We start from the raw sequence: 22,912 nt of genomic DNA on the forward strand, positions 1-22,912 counted from the left end.
GATGGATTCAAATCCAATGGGTAATGCTGGTTTGACCTAGAGGCTGCACCCGACACAGAATCACTCCTTCTTCCTTGGAATGCACTCTCTCTGTCCTCCAGGGCACCCTTCTCTCTGGGTGCTCACCCTACCTCACTGTGGCATCTTCTCAGTCTCATTTGCTGACCCTCTTCATCTCCCTGCAATGTGGGGTTGGCTCGGGGCTCAATTCAATCTCTAGCCCAGACCTGACCCGTGAACTCCAGACTTGAATTTCAACTGGCTACTCAACACTGGCATATGGATGCCTATCAGATGGCTCACACCTAGAAGGTCCAAAACCAAAGTCTTGATCTGCTCTCCAAATCCCTTCCTCAAGTCTGCTTCATCTCGGGGAATGAAAGTTCTCTGCTTTCACCCGAGTATGCCATAACCAAGGCATCCTTCACTTCTCTTTAATATCTCATGTCCAATTAACAAAACCCAAAGGTTCTCACCTTAGAAATATATCCAGAATCTGACCATTTCTCAACTCCTCCACTCCTATCCCCTTAGGCTGGGCCACTGACACCTCTGAACTAGACTATTGCAAATGCCTCCCAACTGGGTTCTCGTAGATGTGAGTCAGCTCTTGGCACTCCTGGCCTTGCGATTCTCCAGCGCCTTCCCACTATACTCAGAGACAATGCTGAGTCTTCATCACATCCTGCAAAGCTCTGCATGGCCCCTGCTGCCTTTCCTATCACTTTTGCCCCCAGTTCACTCTATCCTAGTCATATCACCCGCTCTGGTCCTTGAATGCAGAAACTACATTCCCTGGGACTCAAGATACCCCTTCCCAGCACCATGTCCCTCCTTCCATTCAGGCCTCTGCTCAAATGCCACCTTATCAGAAAGACTTTCCCTGACCAATTAAGAGACATCAATCTCCCCCCATCATGCCTGTCACTTTGTCTCCTGAACCTGCTTTATTTTCCTTCCTACCACTATGACCCCGATGTATCTGCTTGATTACTGTTGGAATGTAAACTCCACAAAGGCAGGGGGCCTTATTTCTTTTCACTGCTATATTCCCCAGAATCCATAACAGCACTTGGCACATAACAGGCATTCAATAAATATCTGTTGAGTGACTGGGTGAACACATGAAGGACAAACCCCTAGGCCGAGGGGGATGTGTGGAAACAGCCTCCCTGAAATAAACAAGTGACAACAACAGGCACAGAACAGATTTAAGCTACAACTAACGCATTCATTCTTAGAAGTAGAAAGCTAAACAATGATCAAGCAAATGATAAGGAAAGAGGCCAGCCAGCGCTCTCCAGGCATCACCAGCTCCCATGCCAGACTTTCCCTATTTCTGTCTTGGATGAGTAAGATGGATAGAGAGAAGTGGTTTAACCATCCATCCCCTACCTTGTTAAAATTTTTTTGAGGTGGTTTCTCTGCTTATCTAAAGACTGTCTTCTATAAATTTAAGGCTCTATTTTCTATGTGCATCTTGCTCAGCAAACCTGAGTGACCTCCCCCTCCTGTGAATTTCTGTAACAGTATACACTGTTGGTACTAAATAAATGGATCTTTTGTATAAGAACATAAGGCCCATGCTTCTGTTTCTGTGCAGTCACTAGTGCCACACTCTAGACACAGTGGCATTCCACTGGATGGGGAGGCCTGTGATCCATGTCAGTCTAGTCACCCTTTGCCTCTTGGGCCTCACAGCACTGCCAGAGACTGCAACAAAGAAGGATCATGGTGATGGACAGTACAGCCCCAACAGCTGGGCCCCAGCAAGGACCCCGGGTTTCCCCATTCTGGTTCATTTCCTAGTCAGTTATCAACTCAATAATGCTCAAGGCATCAGCAGCCTGATGTCACAGCCTCCTGCCAGCTTCTCTGAGGCCCTGGTCTCAAGAGAGCCTCCTTTTCATGCTCCCTCCCCAGAATGGAGCAGAAGAAAGGGCTGGTCTTGACCCCTGGGCCTCAGTAGCATACCTTTCTTTCTAGGTTACAGTTCAAGGGCCTGATGACTCCTCTAACCATGACCTTTCTTGTCTCTTGGCTCAGCGCTCGCCTCTCCTACTTAGCATAGGGACTTTTGTGTAATTTCACCATTGACTGTGGGACCCATTTTGAGTGGCTTCTTGCCTAGGATACACAGGCATCACTCATGGGGAAGGCTCTGCGCTGGCCCTGAGTGGGCTCACACACACACACACAAATGGATGAGGTAAAAAAGAAAACCAACCTGCTTCTTGGAGCTGGAAGTCTTGCATTTACCTAAGAGAGCTGGTGCTGCTTCCATCTTTGGAAAGCGAGAATGGAAAGAATAGTGAGAAAGAAAACAAAAAGCAGGGCAAGCACATTCATTTGAAAAGAAAAGAAATGAGCGGTCAACAAGCAAGGAAGAGAGTCCAGCTCCTTGGGAGGCTCAACTGCCACAAATCCTGCAACGGGCTGGACTGAGAAGCAGCACCTCACGCTAAGCTGGTTGGATGTGCCAGCTCCTCTGCTAAGCTAGTCTATGAGGCCAGCCCAAGACCGGAAAGAACAGAACTGCTAAGGGGAGCTGGCCAGGACTCACATCGTCATCAGAGTCTCCACCTTGCATTGTGCCCACGATGCGTTTGCTGGGTCTTCCTGAGGAGAACAAAAGCATGAAGAAATTATGAAAACCTTGCAAAATAAGGCAAGAAATGGCATTCAAGATTTGTTTTACTTTAGAAAATTGGGAGAAAGAAGAATCACACTGAAAAATTTACTTAAGTAGCATGCAACTAATTAGAACTGTCAACAAATGGTAATGGATTTTCTGCATTTTCACTTTCAAAAAAGGCAAAGGGGAATAAAATGTAAGCACAAATCATAAATCATAAAAATAAATATGCATCCTATAAATGTTTTAGGGAAAATCACTGAATCCCACTATTAGTTTACATGAAGTGGAACAGGTATATGCTATCTGTTGAAAAAAGAAGTTCTCCCTTTATGGACCAATATCACTTGTACTCGGACCTATGTCTGAGCTTCAGAAAGGAAAAGTTTAAGTATCACAATTAGTTCATCTTTCAAAACACCTAAGCAATCCTCCACTCCTCCTCTGGAAGTCAATGTGGTCTAGATGTGACTTCTGCGAAAACTCAGGAGCCGTCATTCGCCAGCTGAAGGCAGAGAGCTCCCGAGGGGGAGGAAGATCACCCATGACCCCAGGTCCAGGCCTTGGGAGAACAGCAGCGAGGGCAGCTCAGAGAGGAGCTCATTCAGGAAAAGCCTGGATATGACCACCAAGAACTGTTTATGGAAACTTGGTCAGATAAAATGCAAATCTTGTGTTGCTTGAACAACTTATTTGGTTTCTGGAAACGGACCCTGCGATTGTACTTCTACAAGCTGAGTGGCCAGCAGTAGAATTTAGGAGCCCAGTGCCTTCACTAGGTTCTACTGAGCCAATCACATACCTTTTTAGAGACTTGGCTCCCATCTGTAGAAGGGGAGTCATAACCTCTAACCTCTATTTATGTCATGAAGATGTTTAAAAATAAAAGAAAAAAGGGGGTCTGGCCCCGTGGCTGAGTGGTTAAGTTTGCGCGCTCCACTGCAGGCGGCCCAGTGTTTCGTTGGTTTGAATCCTGGGCGCGGACATGGCACTGCTCATCAAACTAGGCTGAAGCAGCGTCCCACATGCCACAACTAGAAGGACCCACAACGAAGAATATACAACTATGTACTGGGGGGCTTTGGGGAGAAAAAGGAAAAAAATAAAATCTTTAAAAAAAAAAAGAAAAAGAAAAAAAGAAAAGAAAAAAGGAATGACTAACAAACAATAATGTACAACTGAAATTTCACAAGGTGTAAACTATCATCTTAATAAAAAGTGAAAAAAAAGAAAAGAAAACAAAACAAAAAAGGAAATCAGAGCCCCTAGTTATCCCATGAAAAAAGCGAAATGTAATAAAGACAGCTGAGCCTAGAGTAAGAGAAAACAGCTAACAACAGAAGTTGATATAAAATGATGAAGATGATTTACCACTTAAATGTATTATGTGCTAAACATGTAATTGTGCTACAAAAATTAACAGGTGGTAGCTAAGAAATGCTTTTAAAGGCAAATATAGGACAATTTAGTAGTAGCTATCAAAATTAAAATTCATATAACTTTTGACCTAAGAATTCCACTTTTAATGATGCAACCTAAAGAAACACTAGCAGATAAGCAGAAAGATGTATACACAAGGAAAAGAGTGGAAATAAATTATCTATCAATATAGGAATGCCCAAGTAAATTATGGGTCCAGCCATACTAGGGAATACTACGCAGCTGTCAAAAAGAATGAAGCAGATTTTTATTTTACTGACAAGGGAAGAGTTCCAATACATTTAATTTAAAAAAATAGGCAGTTGAAGAACCTTACACAGAGTCTGGTCCTGTTCAAGTTAAAAAACATTTCAGGTAATCTTTGCGTCTATGTTTGACTGTGTGTGCATGTATGTGTAAAGGCAATTTAGAAGGACACACTCCCAGGCCACTGGCCATGAACCCTCTAGGGTGGAGAGTGGGACATGAGGAAGACCCCAGGGGAGCACCCACATTTGCTCCACATTTATAAAGTAGAAATTAGAACATTTTTTAAAAAGGCAAAGATGCTCGTGTAAGTCCCTGCTTTGCGCATAATTCTGACTATAAGGGATATAACTGCACTGAGAGCAGTTTGGACCCAAAAAGGACAGAATACAGTTCAGTGGTAAAAGCAGTGTGTTCCTGTGGCCTCTGTGAGAAATACCAAGTCACAAGGAAGAACTGGCCATTCTTGGGACCACAGGTAGGAGTATTAGCGGCAAAGATGACCACTGAGCAGTTTAAGAGTCATATCCTGACAAACAACAAGGCAGGATAAACCCTGCAGCAGGGGCCACTCACAGTGTGCTTATGGGCCTTAATACCAAGCGGCCCTGACCCAATCCTGGCCATGGTGTTCTGTGACAGGGCACAGGGAGGAAGGCAAGCAAAAGAAGCCATGGTACCTTGCATGAGCACCTCCATGGCTGTCCGTGGCTTGGACAGCCGTCTCTCTTCCAATTCACTGTCAGATTCATCATCCTCATGGATGTCAATGTCCGAGTCATCGTTACCTGGCAGGAACACAAGCAGGCAAAACAAAAGGGCAGCTCCATCATTACCTCTAAAACAGCCTCTGTCCAGTAAGGCTCTTGTGCAAAAGTCATCTGCACTTCTCAGCCTTTCTTTTGATGCATTAGATTTTATGAGACTCAGGATTTGCCGGTATATACTTAGTGAGGAGCTAATGCACACAACAATAGGGTGAGGTTTTTTTTTGGCTGAGGAAGATTTACCCTGAGCTAACACCTGATGCCAATGTTCCTTTTATTGCTTGAGGAAGATTCATGCTGAGCTAACGTCCTCTATTTTGTATGTGGGTTGCCGCCACAGCATGGCTACCGCCAAGTGGTATAGGTCCACACCCAGGAACTGAACCTTGGCCGCCAAAGTGGAGCACCTCAAACTCAACCACTAGGTCATGGGGCTGGACCCCAGTTTTTTTTAAACAGTTTTCCAAAGCAAGAAAAAAGTGGGTCGGATATATTAGATAGAAACACTATTCCAGTATGTGAAACTAAATAACTGAATGGCCAGCTGCCAAGGTAGCTGGAAGTTCTTGGTTAGTTGAGGGAAAAAACCATCCTCTGTTCAGTCTCAGGTTATGTGACCAGAACTCGAGCTCCCTGAGGATAACAAAGACGAAGCGGAGCCCACTGAAAAAGGTCAGCGACTGCACCAAAACAAGACTGGAGGCAGGAAGGAGACCAGGCATGAACGGCATTGCTGGCCTGGGAAAGATGCCACCTAGTGACCGGCAACAAAAATTGGTCCTCGTGATATTCTTTACTGGAGAAAATCCCATTATAAAGAAAGGTCATTCTCAATGCAATGGCCTTGTACATTAATTTCTTAAATACTCTTTTGGAGTCTTATGCAGGTTGAACATTTCCCAATGGAAACCTACAGAAGGAGAATTTCCACAGTGGGGAGAAAAAGCTTTCACCACCTAGCCCCTGATTTCTCCTCGCCCAGGAAGCAACACAGGATTTGGAAGGATGGAATTAGAGGAGCTTGCAGATGCTGTTCTGACCACTGACTCATGAGTCAGTTTGGAAGTAGAGTAATTGTTCATCTACAAAAGGCTTTGCTTAGCCCCTGCTATCAGAGGGTAATGAAATGGCAGCTGCATCTGGCTGGGCACTGAGGGAAAGTGTTCTGCTTTCTTCAGCCATGGAGAGAACAGCTGTGCTCTACAGCATGGAGGGGCAAACCCAGGAGCTGAGGAAAGTGTCAGTATTAGCATCCTGCAAGGACTTCAACACAATCAATCTGAAACCTATCACCTTGCAAAAGTATTTACAGAGAATATGACTAAATATGAATACAAATTATGACTATGAAGTGAAATCATTATTCAGCTTGGTTCACTCCTTACTTCATCCAGGGAATCATGACATTAAATCCTTATCTCATGCAATATAAATGAAATGATATCATGAATTTTAAAACAACATCAATACAGGTACCTCAGGCTCAACACAAGTTCTTCTGATAACTCAAAGCAATAGGCTGAGGACTGATCAGGTAAACCCGAGTCGACACAGTGTCAACTGGAATCACCGAGTTTTCAGTGACATGTTAAAATTAAATAGAGTAACAAGGGTGCCAGGAAGGATTCTGCAAGGAAAGAATAGTCCTTCCAACAAATGGTGCCGGGACAACTGGATAGCCACATGCAAAAGAATGAGGCTGGACCCGCTACCTCATACCTAGACAGAAATTAACTAAAAATGGATCAGAGACCTAAATGTAAGAGTTAAAATTATAAAACTCCTAGAAAAAAAAATCAGGATAAATCTTGGTGACCCTGAATTAGACAGTGGTTTCTTAGATATGACACTAAAAGCATAACCAATAACAGGAAAAAATTGATAAATTAGACTTCATTAAAACTTTGTACAGCAAAGGACATCATCAAGAAAGTGAAAAGACAGCTTAGAGAATGAGAGAAAATAATTGCAAATCACAAATCACATAAGGGTCTAGTGTCCAGAATATATAAAGAACTCTGACAACTCAATATGAAAAGATAAATAACCCAATTTAAAAATGTGCAAAGGACTTGAATAGACATCTCTCCAAAGAAGAAATATAAACAGCCAATAAGCACATGAGAAGATGCTCCCCTTCATAAGCTGTCAGAGGAATTCAAATCAAAACCACTCTGAGATACCACTTCATACCCACTTAGACTACACGCAGTTTCTTTGTAAGTTTCCCCTTTTAGATCAGTGCTGTCCAACAGAAATATAACGCCAGCCACAGATGTAATTTTAAATTTTCCAGTAACTACATTAAAGTAAAAAGAAACAGATGAATTAATTTTAATGGTGTTTTATTTAACCCCATATATCTAAAATGTCATTTCAATAAGTAACCAATGTACTAAATTATTAGGGTATTTTTACTTTTCTTTCATACTAAGTCTTCAAAATCTGGTGTATATTCTCTACAAACAGCACATCTCAATTTGGACTAGCCGCATTTCAAGCATTCAAGAGCCACATGTGGCTCATGGCTAGGCACTGGATGGCACAGTTCTAGACTCCCTGTGGAGCTTCCTGTGTGCTCATCCATCACTGTGCACTGCGTGTCATGCAGTAAATACATGTTGAATGCATGAACATCTGCTCTCCACTACACCATAAAAATGGAATCATAGCAAGGTTACTCAAGTGCTTCCTAGAAATTGCTGGGTCATTTTATAAACTTAGAGGACTCTTTAAGTTCCTAATGCTATAGTGCTCAATCCTACAGATGATACGGTCATAAATTTACCACCAGCAATGAGATTTAAAAGGATGGTGGGAAGCTGAAGAGCAGCCCTTGACTTTTATCACAGGATATCCGAACAAAGTACTTTGCCTTTTTAATCTCTGGGGCCCCTATGGCATTCTCCCATTTCTAATCACTCAAACTTCCTCTTCCCCAAGTCCCATACTCCAAACCTCCAAAACCAAATTCAAGATGATTTCACCTCCTGCTTAACAGAGAAGATAGTATCCATCAGATGTGAACTCTTCAAGCATGTGACCCATCTTCCAGCTTATCTAACGTGCCTGAATTCGAGTCCTGTTGTGTTCATACATTTCCTCACTCATTGAAACTCATCCCCTTACCTGGGCTCTGGCTCCCAGCCTTTCTGGGACTTTCCTCATCCAGTATCTCCTTTCTCCCCAGCTCTATTAATTTAGTCTGTTTAAATAGCGTCTCCTCAACGAGGTCTGTCCTGACCCCTATTTAAAACCGCAATTCTGTCACACCCTCTCCCTACCCCCTCTGTTTTCCTCGATGGCACTTTCACCTTCCACAAATAGCTTGCTTACTGTTTGTTTCCTAGCATGCTAGCACGTCACTAGCATCTAAGATCAGTTAAGGAAAAGATCTCCGTCTTTTGTCCACTGATGTATCCTTAGAACCCAGAACAGATACTCAATAATGATTTGCTGGGTTGAATCAACTGCCTGCAGAAGGGCCTGAATCCCTTCCTGCTCTTGGATTTTGCTAATTCTTGCCCCCGATTCATGTCTGTATACTATTAAATTGTTCTGTTCGGAGGAGTCTTTCATAGATGGAAAAAAACTCAGAAAGTCTTCCTTTATACATGTCCTTCCTGATCCCAATACTCTGGGCGATATTCCCACATATGCAGAAAAGCAAAGAAAGAGAGGGAATCTCAAGAATCTTAGGATAAATAGAACTGAGAATGGTCCTTCATAAATATTTTCCTAAATTCTTTGCCCACCCCAAGCTAATTAAGTGTTATCCTTCATTAAGTTGTTTTAAATTGCAAATTATTTTTCCAAAAAAACTAAATCATATATGCTCATAAGACTCCTGTCCTTCAAGAGATCCCAAACCTACAGATCACAAAATTAAAGTCTGAGTTCAAAAGAATAAAGCAGGATCAGTGAGAAAGGTCTTAATGTGCTGGCCTGGGAGCAGAGTGGGATGCAGCCAACCAACCAGGGCTCTTACCTGTGCCAGGCCGCTCAGGAAGGGATAAACTCCATGCAGGCTTATCACTTAGGTCTGCTTCGGGCGCTCCTGGCTGACCTGGAACCATAAAGGTGAGGGGCTGCTTTGGCTAGAGAGGTTCTTGGAATTCCCTAAACTTGCCCCTAAAGGATTTTCCAGCAGTCCCTATTCTCCTTCCAGAATGTCCTGAGATTCAGGAGAGAGAGGCAGAGAAGAAGTACAAAAGGAAAGAGATATGAAGAGAAAAGACAGAGAGAGCTCATGCCTGATGTCCCAGGTATACCACCCTCAAGCATGAGAGAATGAAATACATCATCACGAAAAAAGAGAGCAATAAGCAAGAAGAGAAGTAACTCTGTGAGACAAAGCCATCAATTCTGCATGGAGATCATGTGCTGCTACTGCTCCCGAGGCTGACTTGACACCGTGGTGAAGCTCCAAGCTCCTGAACTCCAAGCTCTTTTCATTGCCCTCAAAACATGCCTGTCCTGTACCCTATTCCTCCACGGCCTGCATCTGCCATCTAGCAATGGTGGCAACAGGTTCCTCATCAAGACAAATGTGCCCATACGAATGCGTTAGTTACTCGTAGCCAGCCCTCCTGGACAAGAGAATAGCTTCACCTAATTCAAAAGTGTGTGAAGTGTGCTAACCAGTCATGGTCTTAAATGCAGGTAACCCTCGTTTCTCTACATGTGATAGCCTTGCTGAACAGAGACATATGATGGGTGTTGCTGGGAAACATATGAAGGGCGTGTGTGGGGGGGAGACTATCTTTAAGCAAGTGACCCATTCACTTGCACTGCATTACAGTACTTGCTTTCTATCAGTCTGTCCTGAGTAAGGAACTTAGACCTCCAAGACTGAACTTTCTTCTATAATATTATATATTATACATAGTTCAAACCATCATTTAAACAAAGGAAAACACTACTTTATTTGGCATAAAAACCAAATGTGTTTTAAATGCTATATAATTTAAACCAGTCTCTCAAGTTCTAAAGTGAATTAAAATGGTACCTGATAAGAAAGTTGTGAGAAAATTGCCTTTTGAAAATAAATGAAACATACATATAAATTTTTCAAGGCTAAAAGTTCTAGTCCAGAATAAAGACATGTACTGAAACGTGTAGACTTACCTCCACTCTTGAGCAGTCGCTTTTCCTCTTCCTTTAGCTTGTTCTGCATCAGACGGAGAGTATTTTCAGCTTCCTATGGAGCAGGAAAAACAAGATTCAGAAGAGATGATCCTTTTGGGGACTGTTTTATTATTCTTTACCTATTTGAGTAAGTACTGCTAAGTCTGTGATACAGAACCAGAAAAGATCTAAACCAAAGGAAGGGGAAGAGAACCAACACTGCCAGAGCAACTGTTACGGTGGGGAAACCTGACACCCTTTCTCTCTGTAATCACCCCAGCAGCCCTAGGAAAGGAGGCTCCCAGAAGTGACACAACTGGCTGAAAATAGGCCTGACTGGCCCCCCAAACTCATGCTCCTCGCACTGCCCCTCACTGCCTCTGAAGAAAACTGAATGACACAACGAAACGCCCATCAAGTGTGCCTACATGGGATGTTGACACAGCAACAGAGGCATCAACTATGGTACAGTATAGGCCTCTTGCTCTTCAAAGAATAAAGCATGAATTTTATCGTTTTTCTGCCCTGCACAATTCCAGCCCTGAAAGATGTTAAACGGTGGGACTGATTAGGATGGGAAAAGAAAGAAGGAAATACTAGTCAATTCCTAGACGACAAAAAAACCACTAATACTTCAGTTAGGTTGCAAAATGTGGCCCTGATTATTGTCAAATGAGAGAATGGGAGAAGAAATTGGTTTTTAAAATTTTGCTGTTGTTCTAAACATTAAAAAGAAAGCACTGCATTTCATGTATGAGATATTTTGAGGGAGCAGGTATCAGAAGCACAGAGAGTAAGTATGAGTGTAGGAGAAAAAGAGGGTAAGTACTTCTTGAAGGAAGGAACAACATGCATCCCAAGGCATGTTCTTTGGTACTTTCTCTGAACCCAGTAGTGGCCCAAGATGACAGTACAAAATGGTAAGTTTATTTTCACTGGCTCTTTACTGTTCTTCCCAGGAACGCAATGTTTAAAATGTCCTGAACTCCAAGCTCTTTTCATTGCCCTCAAAACATGCCTGTCCTGTACCCTATTCCTCCACGGCCTGCATCTGCCATCTAGCAATGGTGGCAACAGGTTCCTCATCAAGACAAATGTGCCCATACGAATGCGTTAGTTACTCGTAGCCAGCCCTCCTGGACAAGAGAATAGCTTCACCTAATTCAAACGACCAGGTTTGTAAGAAGACTAGCGTAACCTTTATACCAAAAGCTGTCAAGGACAGTGTGAGAAAGGGAGATTGTAGACCAATTTCACCATGAACACAGATTCCAAATGACTATTCTCGGTTTAAGTAGAAATATCCCTAGGGGACAAGGGCAATTCAAAAGTGCTAACAACTTAGTCCAACTTCCTTTACTCTGAATTCCATATTTATCAACTCACGCTAGGATCTGAAATACTCTTTCCTAAATGGCCTTAAACACTGGGATGAGAGGAACTTATAAAATAGCTGGTCAGGTTCTGGATCATATATATGTCCCATAATAATTAATTAACTGCAATTTCTCTTTATAAATCAGTCTCCAATAAGCTACTTTGGGTGATTCCATTTACCAGGGCTTGAAATCTTTAAGTGAACTGACCAAGTAAATTTTTAGATTGGTACTCAAGACGAGTTACATAATTTGTGGGACCCAGCACAAAATAAAATGCACTTAAAATCTATTAAGAATTTCAAGATGATGACAGCAGAGCATTAAAGCAAGCACAGGCTTTTCTAAGTTTGGAGTCTTACGCAACCATACAGGTCACGGGTCGGCCCTGTCTGTGTCCTAATTCACCAAACCCTGATGATAACCTAACATCAAAGATTTGACAATCCTGGAGTCCAGGCTACATGACCAGCAAAACAAAAGAATTACATAAGTAATCCTCAGACTGATCAGGGGGAAAAATATTCACTGATTTTTTTTTTTCACAATGATGTTTACAAACTGTGATGTCAGCAAGCACAAAATGACACACCAGAAGGGATGGTGTGTACAGAAGAACGGACTAAGACTTACTTCAAACCTCTCTTGCTCCATCCTATGATGATCTTCAAGTTGTTGTTCCAGATAAGCCAGATTTCGAAATTTCTCTAGATAAATGTCATACTGCTTTTGCAGTTCTTCCTCAATCTTCTCGTATTCATCCATAAAGGCTGGCCTAGAATAACCAAATGAAATAAAAAGTGAAAGATTAATCAATATACAGTAGTTTGAAACTGGTATTCAGACTTCCAGATTCCATCATTGTTTTCTTTGGAAAGCCTTTTTTTTTTTTTTAACGATTTTATTTTTTTCCTTTTTCTCCCCAAAGCCCTCTGGTACATAGTTGTATATTCTTCGTTGTGGGTCCTTCTAGTTGTGGCATGTGAGACACTGCCTCAGCGTGGTTTGATGAGCAGTGCCATGTCCATGCCCAGGATTCGAACCAACAAAACACCGGGCAGCCTGCTGCGGAGCGTGCGAACTTAACCACTCGGCCACGGGGCTAGCCCCATGGAAAGCCTTTAATTGGAAAAAGTTCTCCATTCTCGTAAATGCTTAAAGCTAATTTCCCACTTTCTCTTCCCTACCACCAAAATAAACATACTTTTTTTTTTTGCTGAGGAAGAGTCACCCCGAGCTAACATCTGTTGCCAATCTTCCTCTTTGTGCCTGACAAAGATTTGCCCCTGAGCTAACACCTGTGCCAATCTTCCTCTATTTTGTATGTGGGTTGCTGCCACAGCATGGCCATTACCGAGTGTGTAGGTCCGTGCCTGGGAACCAAACCTGGGCTGCTGAAGTAGAGTACGCTAAACTTAACCACTAGGCCATGGGGCTGGCCCCAATACTTTTTTTTTTTTTTAATCAAAAAGTAAGATGTGGGGGCCGGCACCACCCTCGAGGGCATTATGTTAAGCGAAATGAGTCAGTCAGAGAAAGACGAACTCTATATGACTCCACTCATAGGTGGAAATTAGTATATTGAGAAGGAGATCTGATCGGTGGTTACCAGGGAAAAGGGGGGGTGGGGGGAGGGCACGGAGGGGGAAGTGGTGTACCCACAACATGACTAACAAAAATGTACAACTGAAATTTCACAAGCTTGTAATCCATCATAACACTAATAAAAAAAAAAAAAAAAACCATAACCATAAAAATCTGTTTCAACTGGTTTGCTGAATTTATTTTTCTCTTATTATTGTCTTAAAGGGAAAATTCTGCTCTTTTAAAAATAAACAGATAGACTAAAAAATAATTTATAATGTTTTGGACTAGAACAAAGTGCAGAAATATTTCTATTAAAAGAATATGAGGCTTAACAAAAATGAATTTGTGCTTGAAAGGCAGAATTTTGTAATGAGACATCTATCTGGGGGCCTTGATTCCAGAGGTGGAAGAGATGTGGTCTTGCCCTTGGCTGGGAGGGAAGCCTTTGATGTTCCCTGGGTTACTGTCTGCTGTCCCCAGGTGCTGCCTTCCCCCAGATCAGGACAGTAAGTAGAGTGTGGGCCAGGCACCAGTATCTCAAAAGAACAAGACACGTTCAGAGCAGGCGCAGCAGCTGGACAGAGGAAGCAGTAAAGAGAGAAAAATAAAGAGAGAATGAAAACAGGGACAGAGTAGTGGCAAGGGAGAAAGAACAACAAAGAAACAGAGCAAGGGCAGGAGGGTACAGAGAGAGAGAGCAAGAGCAAAGAGAGAGCAAGCAAGCTCCAAGAAAACGTGAGGCACACACTTGAAAGGCTCTAATGAAGTAGAAGGCATTCTGCGCCACTATTATCCATCCACGTTCCCTGGAAAAGGTATTTCACTGAGGAAAAGTGAGAAGAAAGATGACTTACTGGTGTGGAATTATAAAAGTCTAAAATCTACTCCAATCAAGAAATGGGAGTATGTTTCTGCTTCCACCTAATTTATGGCAAGGCACAGCTCTTAGGAGACCAAGCCTTGTGGAAGTTTCACCATCTGGATTTACTTACTTTGCCTTGCGTTCCAAGAAGCTATAAAAGCTTGAAGGAAGGTTCAAGAATTAAGCAGTTTTCCAGACATAGTGAAAGCAGTAAAGAAAATGAGTTTAGCAGTGTGCTTGTTAGAACAAGCAAGACACGTACATTCTGAGGTACAGATATCCTTATGCAAGGCTTTTTCCACGGCTTGAAGGGTTAATATCACTGACAATATATTCTCTCAGTCTATTTTAACTTTCAAAGACAGCTTTCTACTCACTCTTCAGGTGTTCATATCTACCTGACACTCTGCAGTGTCTGGAGTCGCTTCCGATTTCTTTCCAGTTCTAATTTCCTCTTTTCAATTTTAGCTTCCAAATTAGCTTCGTCAGAGGCCACATTATTGAGCAGGTCTTTAGTCTTCTGAACCTGTGCCTACATGTAACAGGAAATGAAATGAATGAGACAAGGTGCCACTAAGGACCTCCAACCCAACTCTTGGAAGAAAAGAATTTCTCAACCCTTCAGGCACAGCAAATTCACGCTAAACAGAAACAAAAATAAGCAAACAGACCAGAGCCATCACTCATTTAATCAACTATTTCCAGGGGTACCATCACAAAGGCTCAGAAAAAGTTATTACCCTTCTCTTGTTTTTCATGAGAAGAGGGCGTTTCTGCCCAGGAAAGCAAATGAAGATGGAAAGAACAATGTCCAGAGCAGAGGGGAGAGAGGCCCAAGACCTCTTGTCCAGCTTGCTTGTTTAGACTGGTCACATGTCACTCTGAATTGTTAGCCTGCCTTTATTTACATCGTTTAGGATACTTCCCTTGTTACAAATATCTGACTTATAGAACATATGCCAAGTATGGCTTTATTTAGTAGAGGACAAAAAGAAACATTAGCAGGTCCCAGCCCTAAGCCACTCCCCGCTGGGATTGAGACAGAAGGTTCCTCTCTTCCCTCTCCCTGGCAACTGAACCTCAACTACAGACTAAAATTAACAGAGAAACCACTCTATTTGTGAAGTCAGCAAGAAAGCGGCTCCCTCAGTGGCTCCAGGCGTGAACCAGACTTTGGGAGGGAGTTCCGGCAGCAGTGAGACAGAGGCCCTTGGGCAAGAGGGGGCTGAGTAAGAAAGTGAAGGAGGCGAGAAATCACTGACAAAACCGCAGGCCTCCCTATCCTTTTGTAAGAGCAGGTTCGTTTGAAGTAGGAGTAGTCAGACACTGTGTCTTCACACTCATGTTGTCTGGGAAGCTGGCCAGGTCGGGGCCTGTGGCTCAGAGCTGCAATCTGCCATATGAGGAATAACATCTAGAATGCAACCGAGTGTGGAACTGTCCCCCATCCCCCCGGCCAAGTTTGGACTCTCCAACTCTGCTTTAAGCTCCTGATGCCAAGATGGGGTTCTCCCCTCCAGTACTCTGCACATGTGTAGCACCCCACAAAGGTTTACTGACTGTTTACCAGGTCTCTGAAACACTATGGGGTCCACAAAGAAATCACTGAAGGAGCCCAGACACTCCCCATGACTCTCAGAGACAGCGTGTATTTGGAAGCAACTACTTTCATTGACAATGAATTTACGGTTTAATTTTTTCTGTCTAAGTACACTAACCATTTCCAAGATGCTTTCATGAAGTTAATCATATCACTAACCACCCATTTGCTGCAAGTGCTTTAAAAACCCCAGCAGAGGTGTGAGCTCACTCTAACAGGAAGAAAAGGTAGGTCTCCTTTCTGAACAAACAGCCCAAGTTGATGACAACTATTTCTCTGAATCAAAGCCAGATTGAAACCTAGTGAATTTATCTGACCACAAAAATAAAAACAATTTTTTAAAAAGTATCTGTTCCTCAAATAAAAAGGATCAATGTGATAAACACAATCTTCCCTAGCTTTCTAAAATAAATGGCCTATATTTCATAATCCCTTTTAAGTATCCATGTTGTTTTTAGAATTATCAAATATCATGCATATTTTCCAACAATGAAAAGATATCTTAAAAGATATTCACCAAAAAACAAACTGGGTCCTCATTTGGCTGTTCTTTTGTTTTTTTTTTTTAAAGATTGGCACCTGGGCTAACAACTGTTGCCAATCTTTTTTTTTTTTTCCTGCTTTATCTCCCCAAACTCCCCCCCGCCCCCCGTACACAGTTGTATATCTTAGTTGCAGGTCCTTCTAGTTGTGGGATGTGGGATGCCACCTCAACATAGCCTGACGAGCGGTGCCATGTCGGCGCCCAGGATCTGAACCCTGGGCCGCCGCAGCAGAGCACGTGAACTTAACCACTCGGCCACGGAGCCGGCCCCTCTTTTTTTAATATATACAGAGTGCTAAAGGCATATTCATACCATGTTAACTTGATTCAGCCAGAATATTGACAAGTACAATCATTCAAAAACTTTTTTTAACTTAGAAACAATCACAAACTCACAAACAGCAGAAGTATATACAAAGCAGTTTTTCTGGACCTCGATGAGAGTGAGTTGCTAACCTGATGTCCCGTCACCTCTAAGTACTTTGGTGTGTATTTCCTACGAATAAGGACTTTCTCCTACACAACCACAACACAATCATCACAGCAGGAAGGGACACTGATGCACTAGCACCATCTAATCCTCACACTCATTCAGGTTTCCCCACTTGTCCCTGGGAAGTCCTTCACAGCAGACAGGAGTCACCCTGGTGTTCAAGTGTCATAGCTCCTCAGCCTTTCCTGGACTTGCATGACCTTTTCACTGTTGAAGAGTACAGGCCATGGGACCAGCCCAGTGGTGCAGCAGTTAAGTACGAACGTTCCGCTTCTCAGCAGCCCGGGGTTTGCCGGTTCGGATCCCGGGTGCGGGGAGGGCACCGCTTGGCACCCATGCTGTGGTAGGCGTCCCACATATAAAGTAGAGGAAGATGGACATGGATGTTAGCTCAGGGCCAGTCTTCCTCAGCAAAAAGAGAGGAGGATTGGCAGCAGATGTTAGCTCAGGGCTAATCTTCCTCAAAAAAAAAGAGTACAGGCCAGGTCATTTATAGAATGCCCCTCAATTTGCCTTTAGCTCATTAGCTGTAGGTTATGCACCTTAGCAGCAACAGCACAGACATGACTGCATCCCATCAGGTGTGCATGATTTTGATTTATTCCATTACTGATGATGTTCACTTTGATCACCTGATTAAGGGGGTGTCTGCCAGGCTTCTCATGTTAAGTTATTCTTTTCTTATTTGTAATGAATAAGCATCCTGTGCAAGAGCTACTTGGAAAATAAATAGTCTGTGGGGGAGCTAGAGCCTGTGAAAAATCTGCTGTTCATCAGCTTTCAATATTATCATTTGTTTTTTATATCAGTGATAACTCATGGTCTCCCATTTCATTCAAGGGTCTATAATCCATTGCCATAATTTATTTATTTTGATGCTTAAACTGTCCCTGGTTTGGCCAGGGGAAGCCCACTCAAGTTGGCTTCTGTGCCCTTTGACAGATCCCTTTCATTCTTTGAGTACTGCCTTGCTTTCTGGCACAAGAAGATCTTGTACTTTCCTGTGCCAGCTCTGGAATCAGCCATTTCTCCACAAGAACCCAGGATCATTTTAGTGGAGAATGACATTTAGAAGCCAAGATCTGGGTGCTAGGTGTGCTCAGAGCTAAGAAATGTATGGATGTGTATGTGGGTGTGCATGTGTGGGTGCCTGTGCATAAATATGACATATTTATGTACACAGACATACATACCCTACATGTACATAAACACATATCATAATTCATTCCTCATCCATCTGTCTATCTATCTGTCTATCTAGAAAACCATGCATTTAACCAACACTTCCAAATTCAGGGTTCATTCTGATTTTCTCCCTTTATATATTTGTACCTCCCTTCTCCAACAGTGAGAAACTTGGCTTCCGTTATTTTTAATATATCTACGTATTTAATCAATCTGCCTGTATGTAACTAATCTCCCACCTCGGCTGCCTTGCCCTTCTCACTGGGTGAGGCTCTGGCTCCCTGTGCTCAGTTGCCCAGAGAGTATTACCATTTTATGACAAGGGTATTATAAAAACCTATCAATCTTAGAATTTTAAAGATTTTATTTTTTCTTCTTCTCCCCAAAGCCCCCTGGTACATAGTTGTATATATTTTTAGTTGTGGGTCCTTCTAGTTGTGGCCTGTGGGATGCCACCTCAGCATGGCTTGATGAGCAGTGCTAGGTCTGTGCCCAGGATCTGAACCAGAGAAATCCTGGGCTGCTGGAGCAGGGTGCATGAACTTAACCACTCGGCCACGGGGCTGGCCCTCAATTTTAGAATTTTACATAACTCTCAGCAAATTCTTGTTTTATGCCTATTCCTAATTTACACAAGGCATCCCTGCCTGTGTTTACTGAACAAAATGAATCACTAATAATAAATGAATACCTGCTATGTGCCAGAGACTATGTATGACATGTACGGTCATAGTGAATGCTCATAAGGAGCCTATGAGGTGGGCATGCCATTCTCTCCATTTTACAGATGAGGAAAGTGAAGAACAGAGAGGTTAAGCAATTTGCCTAAGATCACACAGTGGGATTCAAACCCAAGCAGTCTAAGTCTAGAGTCCCCCTCACTATCTGCCTTCTAAACGAATGCTTTAGATGAGATGAGCAAATAACTGGTCGTGGGTGAGTAGTAAAGGATGATGATCATGCTATTTATATAGCGCTGTTTAAAATTAAGAAAACCTGAAAATCACTTAAATGCCCAGCAGTGAGGAATTGGTTAAATAGTGTGAAGAGTTCATAAAACAGAGCATTATTTACCAAAATTTTTGAAAAATTTAAGAGAATTATTAAAATTGATAAATTTTTAATAATATGAGAAATTGTTCTTATTTATAACAAAGAGAAAAACAATAGTAGTGAGTAACCTAGGTATTCTAGAATGTCCCCTCAATTTTTCATTTCCCCACTTACATATGCCTTCTCTGTTACTAGGCTTAGCTTGCTCTGTCCTATGGAGGCATGAAATCAATAGTTCTGAGTCCCAGGCACAAAAATATTAAATGAAAGCAAAGTAACCTTACCAAAATATCTTTTATTGCAATTCTCATCACTTTTTCAGTCTCATTTATTTCCAGAGGTCTGGCAATTGCTTCTGTTCTCAGTTCCTATAAGAGACAATGAAACAAAATTACAAATGTTTTCAAAAGTGGAATTCTCAGAACCAATACTCAGATATAAATATGGCTTATGGATTGGTTCTCAAAAGTTTCATTACAACACGGATCTCTGATGCAAAATACTTCTGCCATCACCTCCTCCAAATGTCCTCTGTAATCTCACTGCCAACCTGGCCTCTCTCCAGTGAAAAACAGTGCCCTGTTTTTCAGCTACAGGCCCCATGTCCCCCTAATGCTACTGAATTGAATTTGCCATCTATCAAAATTGAATTTACCATCTATCATCTTTTCTCCCAAATTTGCTTCTTTAAATGCATTCTGTTCATGTGACCCCCAAACCAAGTGCAGCTCAACATGCTGTCTGAAGCCCCCTGCCAGCCTCTCCAATCTTTCTTGTGACTAAGTCTAAGCTGCCCATCATTGACAGCTGCAACCTATGAGAAGTCACCTTGGCCCTGCCCCTAGCATTAACCATCAACCAATCAAGGAGGCATGTGTGCCTATCATATCAATAGTGGAAACATCTGAGACATGGGATTTTAACGTGGATGCAGTTATGAGGTTCCTGGAGCACTTTAGCAAACTCTGCCTTGTGCTTCCTTTATTCCATGGTACACCTTATCTCCCCCACTGGTGGAAAACTATCGAGGGCAGGGACTATGACTTACTCAAGGACACAGAGCACAGTGCCTTCCCTGTGATTGGTGTTGGTCCTTAATGAATGTTTGTTAAGTGTATGAAAAACAAATACTGGATAGGGGCTCTTCCTCAGATAAAGACTGTACACAGAATTTGAGTACTATATTCATGGTCTCATGGCTTCCATGGCAACAGTTCAGCCATTAACTGTTTCATCAATTCATTACAGGACAGTGCTAAGAAAGGCCCCAGTGGAATCCTGGTGAAGTCTCACAATGAAGCCACAGCTCCACCAGCAGTAGCAAGTGACTAGCTCTTGTCTCTGGGTCTGTTAGGAACATGTGTAAACATGTGCACTACTGCAGTATAAACGGAAAACATGAAAAGCCTGGAGCTACCTGCTTATTTATCTAAATTAGCTATTAGACATTACTGGCAGTTTTGTTCTGCCAACTACCAGGTGGCAACCAGCAGTTCAGTATAGCAAGAGCAGAGATAATGACCTGGCACCCAAGTCCTCCACTTCCAGTTTACTCGTAAGGCAGAAATGAAAAGTGAGAGGAAAAAAACCATGACACTAGCAGCAATGCCAGAACATGGGCAAGGCAGTAACAGAGTGGTTATGGCTGACATACTTGATGGGAATGCAATGAATTAGATGCATTTAATCTAAAAACATTAGATGTGAGCATGTATGCTTCAAATGCCATAAATCCTTACAGGTAAGAATTAAACAATACTCCGTTTCTTCTTCTTTTTTGTAAAGATTGGCACCTCAGCTAACAACTGTTGACAATCTTCTTCTTTTTTTTTTCCCTTCTTCTCCCCAAAACTCCCCAGTACATAGTTATATATTCTAGTTGCAGGCCCTTCTGGTTGTTCTATGTGGGATGCCACCTCAGCATGGCTTGACGAGCAGTGCCATGTCTGCGCCTGGGATCCGAACCGGCGAAACCCTGGGCTGCGGAAGCAGAGCGCACAAACTCAACCACTCGGCCATGGCGCCAGCCCCCCATTTCTTCTTAAACCAGTGGGTCCCAAGCTCTGCTGCACATTGGAATCACCTGGAGATCTTTAAAAACCAGGTGGCTGGCTCTCACCCCCAGACATTCTGATTCACTGGAACTGGGGACAGCCTAGACATCAGGTGAGACTTAAAAGCTCTAGAGAAGTTCTCTGGCAGTTTGAGGAACCACACTCTTCAACAGCTCCTTGAACACAGCGGATGGAGCGAGCTCCTTGACTGGTACTGGCCAGCAGAAGGACTGCAAATAAATTTCAAATGTAACATCAACTTCAACTGATTGTGACTGCCTAGATTATTGGTTCCCAAACTCCACTGTACGTTAGACTCACCTGGGAGACTTTTAAAACTCAGAATGCCCAGGTCACATTCCATACCAATGACATCAGAATGGAAACCAGGCATCAGCAGTTTTTAAAGATCCCAAGTGATTTCACTGGGCAGCTGAGGCCAAATTCACTGGGAAAAAGCATCATGATCAACAAAGTCTCCCAAAGGCACAAGTTGGAAAGTTTCAGCAACATGCCACATATTTGCCATTCCTGAACTAGAAGCCAAAGTATTAAAAACAGACCAGTGCCCACCAAAAGCAGGAACAGCAGCTGACACTGTGGATGATTTTCCCACATGTTATTTCTTTAATCAGGTGCAGTTTAATAAAATCAGAACAAGGAAAAAACAGAATTAGAAAAGAAAACCTTGAAAATCTGCTTAGCTGAGTAAGTAATTAAGTTATCTGAACACTGCTTACCCTCAACTCTACCTCCTTGCCCAGCAAGTCATACAGAGATGCTCCTTTAGAGGTGATTTCAGAAGCAAGCTGCCTAGCTGCTTTCAAATCTGCAATCTGGAAGGAAAATATCAAAAACAGAAAGCTCAGTGAACAGTTTTTAATAGGCATTCAGAAACAACCAGTCTGTTAACATCAATTCCCACCTCTGGTTGGGAGGCCTGACTACAGAACACATTTTCCTGAAGACACATATTGACATCCTATGGAAGAGAACTGCCAGGACATCAGTTTAGGAAACACTGACCTAAGTACAAAGTAGACCAATTCCAGGATACCTGGGTGTCTCTGAAAACCCAAATATCAAGTCAAATGTAATCTGCAACCAGGAGGGGTAGGAGGGTGAAAGCTGATGTGCTTGCTATTTGGACTAGGTCACAACAGGGGACCCTGACAGTAGCGGGGTGACCACAGGAGGGGCACCCTGAAGGACACACTTCCTACTGCAGAATCCTGATGGCCTATGTTTAACCCTCCCCGCCCCTCATTCTCTGCCTTTAGACTGCACTTCGCAGGCCTGCTGTGAGGCTCCAGTGAGTTGGCCTGCCTGAGGGCCTTACAGCAGTACTGGCTCCCACAAGGGTGGCAGCTATTGCTATGAAGAGGAGGATGAGGATTTAACATCTAGCCCCATGCACAAGCTCCTTTCTCAGGATTTGCATGTCATACCTTCTTCCTTGAAGATGCTAAATTTTCCGAAGAGCCCAAACAAACATTTCCCTGCTCTGCTCACTCTCCCTTCTCCCGAAACAACTAATTCTCTCTCTCCTTTACTTTCAAACCACCAGCAACAATTCTTCCTCTTCATTCACAGCTGATGACTTTATTTCCATTTCCTTAGTCCTCCAGGATTCCACTCCCACTAGCTCTAGCTTCTCCTACCTTACTAGCAGTAAATTTCCAGTTTTCTTTGCAGCAGTCTCATCATCTTGCCCACTTCTCAGCACTGGCGTGTACGAGGGTTCAGTTCCCTGACCTCTTTTCTTTTCACACACCCTCCTAAGCTTGGAGCTTTAATACTATCTATGAACTGAGGCTCAATATCTCCACTCAGACAGCTCATGGACATCACAAATTAAACATGCTCCAAACTAAACTTCTAAAATCTTTCCTGCCAAACCTGCTCCTTCGAAACTCTTTTCCATTTCAGTAAATGGCAACTTC

The 22,912-nt window shown here is 42.8% G+C and overlaps 1 protein-coding gene across 13 annotated transcripts in view; it reads right to left on the minus strand.

Moving 5' to 3' along the window:
- Positions 1 to 22,912, minus strand: part of CLUAP1 (clusterin associated protein 1) — a 35,571-nt gene that overhangs the window by 4,840 nt on the left and 7,819 nt on the right. For 6 of the 13 annotated variants that reach the window (XM_014833151.3, XM_070485067.1, XM_070485071.1 and 3 more), the window contains exons 5-11: positions 21,710 to 21,805; positions 19,200 to 19,283; positions 14,439 to 14,572; positions 12,225 to 12,366; positions 10,216 to 10,288; positions 5,002 to 5,109; positions 2,564 to 2,619 (exon numbers count right to left, since the gene is read on the minus strand). In XM_014833151.3, coding sequence (XP_014688637.3) covers positions 2,564 to 2,619; positions 5,002 to 5,109; positions 10,216 to 10,288; positions 12,225 to 12,366; positions 14,439 to 14,572; positions 19,200 to 19,283; positions 21,710 to 21,805 — 693 coding nt within the window. Of the gene's footprint in view, positions 1 to 2,227; positions 2,285 to 2,563; positions 2,620 to 5,001; positions 5,110 to 9,076; positions 9,155 to 10,215; positions 10,289 to 12,224; positions 12,367 to 14,438; positions 14,573 to 19,199; positions 19,284 to 21,709; positions 21,806 to 22,912 lie in introns of all 13 variants that reach the window. The other 7 variants (XM_070485060.1, XM_070485061.1, XM_070485062.1 and 4 more) reach the window with 3 other exon arrangements.

Source organism: Equus asinus, chromosome 14 (genome assembly GCF_041296235.1).
Source record: "Equus asinus isolate D_3611 breed Donkey chromosome 14, EquAss-T2T_v2, whole genome shotgun sequence".
NCBI lineage: Eukaryota > Metazoa > Chordata > Mammalia > Perissodactyla > Equidae > Equus > Equus asinus.